We start from the raw sequence: 6,556 nt of genomic DNA on the forward strand, positions 1-6,556 counted from the left end.
GACAGTTTCAAGAAGCGGCGACTCAAGAGATCATATGCCTGCATGTTACCTCACACGTTTCATCCGCACTCTTGAAGCGTTAATTAGCGTCTAGCACTTGATTTGCGTCGTTTTCATTGATTCACGTGCGCAATTCAATCCAAACGTCTAGCTTTTCGCAATCCTTCCGTAAGCATCCTTAAGGCAATCGTCGCCTACTGTTCTTTGGCCGCTACCGGCCGGTTTAAGTGCTTGCCGGCATGCGCCACATGCGAACCAGATAAGCCAGGCTCTTACCTATTTGACCGAATCTTTGAGGAGGTATAAAATCGACCAGACCACCATCATTCGGTATCAGTTGCCTGGACAAGTGTGCCGAACTTGGGAAGTGCATTCGTCGATCGTGAAATAGTGTTTTAAACTCAACAAGAGTGATGGCTAACCGAATTGTTGCCGCATGCTGTTTGCTGCTATTCGCAGTTGCGGGTAAGTTCAAGACGCCATTTGGCTTGCGATGAAATGGGAAAAAATATTCTGAAAAAATGCACATTAACTTATTGAAATGCAGCTTAACAATAGCTGTAATTGCGATCAGTTTTGTGTATCAGGCATCCGGTTTTTGAACTACCTCACCTCACTAAAGTCTCTTTCTCTTTTTTCGGAAACGATTGCTGCAGTCGAATCCGCAAACAAGCAAAAGCATAATTTTCGGATCGTGGGTGGATTCCCGATCGACATCTCTGAGGCCCCCTTCCAAGTGTCGTTGATGATCAACGGACGCCACGCATGCGGTGGTTCCATCATTTCACCGAATTGGGTGCTAACGGCAGCCCACTGCCTCGATAACCTTTTCAGTATCCAGATTGCCGTTCGCGCCGGATCGACGCTGAAGGATAAGGGTGGAGAGGTTAGCAGGGTCAGCCAAATAGTCCGCCACCCGGATTGGGACCCGGACACGTATGGATCTGACTACGCCTTGCTGGAACTGAAAACACCGTTCAACTTGAATGGAGTAACGATAGCTTCGATCGAGATGCCCGAACAGGACGCAGAGGATCCGGCACCGGGCTCGAAGGCGATGGTTTCCGGTTGGGGTGCAACTTTGAACAAATACCAGTCGAACCGAGTTTTGCGTGCCACTTTTGTGCCGATCGTTCAACGAAGCGACTGCGATGCTGCCTATGGAAGAGATGTTGACATATCGGAACGCATGTTGTGTGGTGGCTTTTTCCACGGTGGAAGTGACTCCTGCCAGGGCGATTCCGGTGGTCCATTTGTGGTAGAAGATCTGCTGGTCGGTGTTGTTTCATTCGCAACTGGATGTGCGAAACCCGGCTATCCTGGAGTCAACGCTCGGGTTTCGGCCGTGCGTGATTGGATACGAGAAGTTAGCGGAATATAGGCGGCTTCGCAGATAAAACCCATTTCGTTGGGAATTCTCGTTTTTGCGAGAATATTGTTTAAATATATTTATTAGCAGCAGATCATGTAACAGTTTATTCGAAATGGGAAAGGCGCATCCGATATATGATCACCTTGATCACTCTTGCTGTCTCATTCAGACACCGCGAATCGATCAACGCATGTCTTCTTCTCTATCAAAGTGCTTGTTCTTTTTATTTTTGATCGACAACTATTCTTCTATCATTTTTATTTTTTCTATTTCACCTGTTTTGAATGTTAATTTATGAATATTTGTGTATCTATTTGAGACTACTAGAAAATTCAATTTGAATAAGCAAACACGCTGCATGCATGTCCTGATGCAGGTTGAAATGTCAGCTCAGACACTCGCAGCACGTGGTATAAACCAGAAACCTGTCATTGAAACTGTTTTGGGAGTGTCAAAATGTTGGAAATTCAACAACAAAACTGTAAAATGTTTCACAACTTTGAACACATTTTAGAATAGAAGCGCTTCATGTAAAAATGTAAAACGTTCAGTATTATATGCTCTCATAAATTTAAAAGCGTATGCCTTGTAATTATCGGCCGTGAACGGCGCAGTAGCTCGTAAAGGGCGTGCAAGCTGGATCCCGGTACCAGCGTATCGTGGGATAACGTCGCTGAAGAAGCGCAAGAACGCCAAGAAGAGGAAGAAGAAGCTATACAATAGCTAAAATGCTCGCATTTAGTTTAGGGGTTTGTGCTCCTGCATTTCGTGCTGAAAAACAAGGTGGTAAGATGTGTAAAACACGTTGTGTGAGTAGCTGGTGATAATTAAGCACCGAAATAACGCTAGTGTAGTGTTAAAACGTATCAAATGGGCGGCAAAAGGCAAAACAATCATTTCCCTCCCATTTTGCGCTCGCTGGCAGGGCGCTAGTAAATCACTTGCTGTTATCGGTGGTTAGTGTATGCGGGAGCTATAACGGGATCGTGCACCATTGAGCGTGGCCCCAGCATGGGCATTTCGTGGCATCATACGCATTTTATCCACCTGCCGCACCAGATTGCAGTGCGATTGGGTTGTTTTGTTGATGCGAGCCATGACGCCAACGCATGGGGTACGGGGCGTCGCGGGCGTACGGCGGAAAGGGGCGTATTTATTTTCCACAGTGATTACGAGTGAAAATCCCGTGCGCCTTCGCGCCATCGCGGAGTGAGTGTGTGTTTTCCTCGGGCCGCAAAAGCAGAAGGCGCGCCATTTGTGTGAATGGTGCTGGCCGGGGACGGAGCGCTGGACGGCTTCGGTGGCATGTTTATGCATGTTTATGGTCCAGATTCCATTGTGAAAAGCATCGAAAAGTGACGCAACTGTAGTGTGTGTGTGCCCGCGCGCGCGACGTCGGTGCAGGTCGGGTATGCCCGCACGCACACGCTCGCTCGCACCCACAGTGAGCGCTTGTTTTTCTTTTTTCATCGCACTACCACAGCATGCCTTGGCGCGTGTGTGCGTGCGGTCGAGCGAACCCAAACACAAACAAACGGGAAACGATTTTTTTTCTCACTATATTTTTGCTGCCCAAAACGTTGTGCGCTTTCGAACGAGAAAAAAAAACATAGGGGAAAAACACACGGTATGCGACCATTTTCCTGCAGGAAAAGGGCTTGGAGTCCCGTGAATTTGTGGCCAGTTCTCGTTTAGCTAGGGAATGTCGCAGTGAAATAGTGCCAGTGCCGTCGCATATCAACAGAAAGTCCCACTCGAGCTGTGAATACGCGATGCGTGCGTGTGGCGTGAAATTTCGTGAACCATTGGCGTTGTTTCGTCATTTCGCCCGCGAGAAATGCTGGGAATGTAGTGCCCATTTTTCGGTACGCTTTTGCTATCACGCAAAACAGGAAATCTTGATGTAAACAAAAAAAAAGTGACACAAAATGGTGACGGCATTTTCTGCGCGAAACATCGTTTCACCCTACCCCACGCGAAGCGGCACATACGCCACAACACATAATCCACCCCGAGTGACCCAATAAAATGGGCGATAAAACGCCACCAGCCAAAAATGGGCGCGCTGTTGGCTTTCGAAGGGCGCGTGCGGAAGGGCGCTCGGTGTTTTGTTTTGGTTCCCGCGCCTTGCGTGGCCCGCGTGCGCACGCTGAAGAGAGGGGTGGTGTTGTTTTTGTTACGAAACAACCGCGCAAAGGAGATGGGGAAGAGCAACGAGCGGGTGGGTGGGAAGGGAGGGAGAGGGGGAGGAAAGGGCCACGCCAAGGGGGTGCAAAACAAAAACTTGACACGCTTTTTTTTGTTGTTGGTGGGGGCCACACTCGGAACTCGAAAACAACCAAACCATGGGCAACGGAAGGGCGCGAATGCATCGGCATGGGCGGTGGGGGTGTTTGATAAATTGTGGCTGGCGTGTCTGCTCACGTGTGCGTGCGTATGTGCCTGTGTTTTGTTTCTTTTCCAAAGCGTTGCTTTGTAGCCGCGGGAGGAATTTTGAGTAATAATCGTTTTAATGAAAGAGAAGCCATTCGAAGCCATTCAGTGAATTTCGAGGATGCTCGAAGCTGTTTGAGAGCGAAACAAAACAAAAATAAGGGCCTGTTGGAGCATCATTCATGTCGAGAAAAGGTATTCCAATTTGGCTGTTGCCTTCTGCCATCGTCAGGTGTACGCGTACTACACATTCGACCTTCTTCCCGCCGGTGGCCCGCCGCTGTGGCATCCCCAACGTGTTTTCCTTCGTAAAGGTCGTCCGTTTGTGGGGGGCTACAGGGGTGTAATGGAAGAGGAGACCGCGGAAGGGTCCGCCGAGACGACGACGACGACCTGCAAAGGGGAAGCTAAATGTGCAACCTCATTGTAAACAACCGTTTAGTGGACTTTCTCTCCCTTCATTCTGCCTACCTTCTCTCTCTCTTTCTCTCTCTCACTTATTCTGTTCCACACGCTCACGTGGCCCGTGGCTTCGGTGGGCAGGTGTGGAATTATTTTTACTATTTTCTTGGGTGCATTCAATTTTCCGTCCAACCCGCTCGAGAGGGTTGTTTTTGCTTTTACGTTCGCTTTTTTACGTTTGTTCACAGGGAAAGGTTGCACCACGGGATGCACTGGGTGGAGGATAAAGAGGGGGGCTTACATGTTTCCCTTCCCGAGCCCCCAAAAGGTGAGAGGTTTTTGAAACGTGTTTTGCTACAGTTCTTATCACCCGACCCCAGGTAGCCGGCTTGGGGAAGAAACAGGGACGGTCAGTCGCACCACCCGAAAGCGGTGGTTACAACGAGTACAGTTGGTGTTATTGTTGGAGCTTGTGGTGGCCCCTTTCTTTGGCCCTCACACACCGCTGTGTCTGTGTCTGCAGTGAATAAATGGAAAATAAGAATGGTGTTTTTTCAACTCATTAAGATTCCTATACGCCGCACGAGGCGGCCCTTTTTTATCGCATTTTTGCCCTTAACGCATTTTACGATGGTCACGGGTAAACCACCTTATCGATGGGTGATTATTTTTTTTGCTTCCTCCAATCTCCAACCCTTCGAGCGGTGAACCTAATCGTAATCCCTCGTGTGCCGAGCTGCGTGAAATAATTGATCGAAAACAAACCGCGTAAGCCTTCTTTTTTCAAGGGATAAAAAGGAACACGAGCGCGAGAAGAGAGGCCCCGAGAACGCGGGTCCGGCTGGGTTGAGGGATGTTTTTAATTTTCCGTCCAGAGTCCCCCCTTTGCGCGCGCACGTGTGTGTGTGTGTGTGCAAAAGTGCATACAACTGCACCACTACAGCGGTGCAGCTGTCGAGAATGAAGCCCTGCCGTCCGGCCACTCATTACATGCAACGTGCTGCCGCGCGTGTATATTACATTTACATGCTTTTTTCCTTCCTCTTCTTCATCCCTTTTCTACACTCTCTCTCTCTCTCTCTGCCCTCCCCCTCCAACCCTCCCCACCCCCTTTACTCCTTGAATCCGTTACTACGCATTATTACTACGGGGTTTGCGTCGTCTTCGCGTGCCTTCTCTCGTTGCATTTCTTGCGGGAGCTCGCGAGTGACGCGCGTGAGTGAGAGAGAGAGAGAGAGCAATGGAGTGAGGCATCCAGAGAGAAAGAGAGCGAGACGGCTAGAAGTGTGCAATATTGTGCAAACGTTGCGCATTGCAATGCGCTTGCGTCCCGTAGTAGGGGTGGATTTTTACGACGTTGTTTACTCTCGTTTTGTAGTTCCTCCCTCCCCCTCTCCCCCTCTCTCTCTCTCTGTCTGCCTCAGCCCTTCTTACGTCTCTCCACCATCATGCACCAGCCGCGGGAAGGGTGGATACGACGGGGGGTTTTGTTTTGTTTTTGCGATGACTGCACCACTGAAGAGGGTGGGGGTTCGCGCGTGGTGGAAGGCTGGACAGAGACAGCGAGAGGTGAGTTGCATTCCTCTCTCGGCTCGTTGCCACCTGCCACCACTTCACCCCGCTGGCGTGGCGGCGCTCGCCTTGAAGTTTGTTGCATGTTTATTGCATCCTGTCTCTCCTCGCGCCGCCCTACAGCCAGAGCCCTTCTGTGGCCCTTTCGTGGCGGGAAGGACTCTGATGGCGAAGGCGGGGGGAGGGGGGGGGGGAGGGCGTGACGTTTCCCGGGGGTTTTGTGCTTCATTTATGTGGTGCACATTTTTTGTTTTAGGCGAGACTAAGGCGAGAAAAAGACTAAAACTTTACGACGCACAAAGGGCCAAAGGGAGTGACAGAGAAAAAGAGAGAGAGCGAGTGAGCAAGAGTGATACTAGACACTCAACATTTTCTTCGTTGAGCTTGGTCTTTCATCCGGCTTGTGCGCGTCCGGGCGATCCGGCTTTGGGCGGGGAAGTAGGTTGTTTACTAATATACCTCCTCAGGCCAGGGCCCAAGCCCTCCGGTTCGGTAGTTTGGTTTGTGTTGCATTTTTGCCCTCCCGCTTCCTGTTTGCGGACGAGTGCATTTGTGGTTGTGCGTGTGAGTATGTGCATGCAAACTACTGCACTTCTCGGGGGCTCGGGTGCATTCGCTGCTGTTTAGTAAACCGTCGCGAGGAAATCGTCCACTGACCGCGAGTCCAATGCGAAACGTCAAGTGACAAACGTCGGGAAAATGTGTGTTTGTGGACGTTCTGTTTGCTAGCTCCTTAGTGGTGGGGTTAATTGGGTTAAATTCTGTATATGCCTTTTT

The 6,556-nt window shown here is 50.0% G+C and overlaps 1 protein-coding gene across 1 annotated transcript; it reads left to right on the top strand.

Annotated features, from left to right (window-relative positions):
* Positions 1-343: 343 nt before the first annotated feature.
* On the top strand, positions 344-1,455 carry LOC128727378 (trypsin-4-like). Its single transcript, XM_053821288.1, has 2 exons — positions 344-465; positions 657-1,455. Exons 1-2 carry the CDS (start codon positions 414-416, stop codon positions 1,379-1,381), a joined length of 777 nt encoding a protein of 258 aa, XP_053677263.1. The 5' UTR covers positions 344-413; the 3' UTR covers positions 1,382-1,455.
* The last annotated feature ends 5,101 nt before the right edge of the window (positions 1,456-6,556 follow it).

The sequence above is a fragment of the Anopheles nili genome, chromosome 3, assembly GCF_943737925.1.
Source record: "Anopheles nili chromosome 3, idAnoNiliSN_F5_01, whole genome shotgun sequence".
Taxonomy (NCBI): domain Eukaryota; kingdom Metazoa; phylum Arthropoda; class Insecta; order Diptera; family Culicidae; genus Anopheles; species Anopheles nili.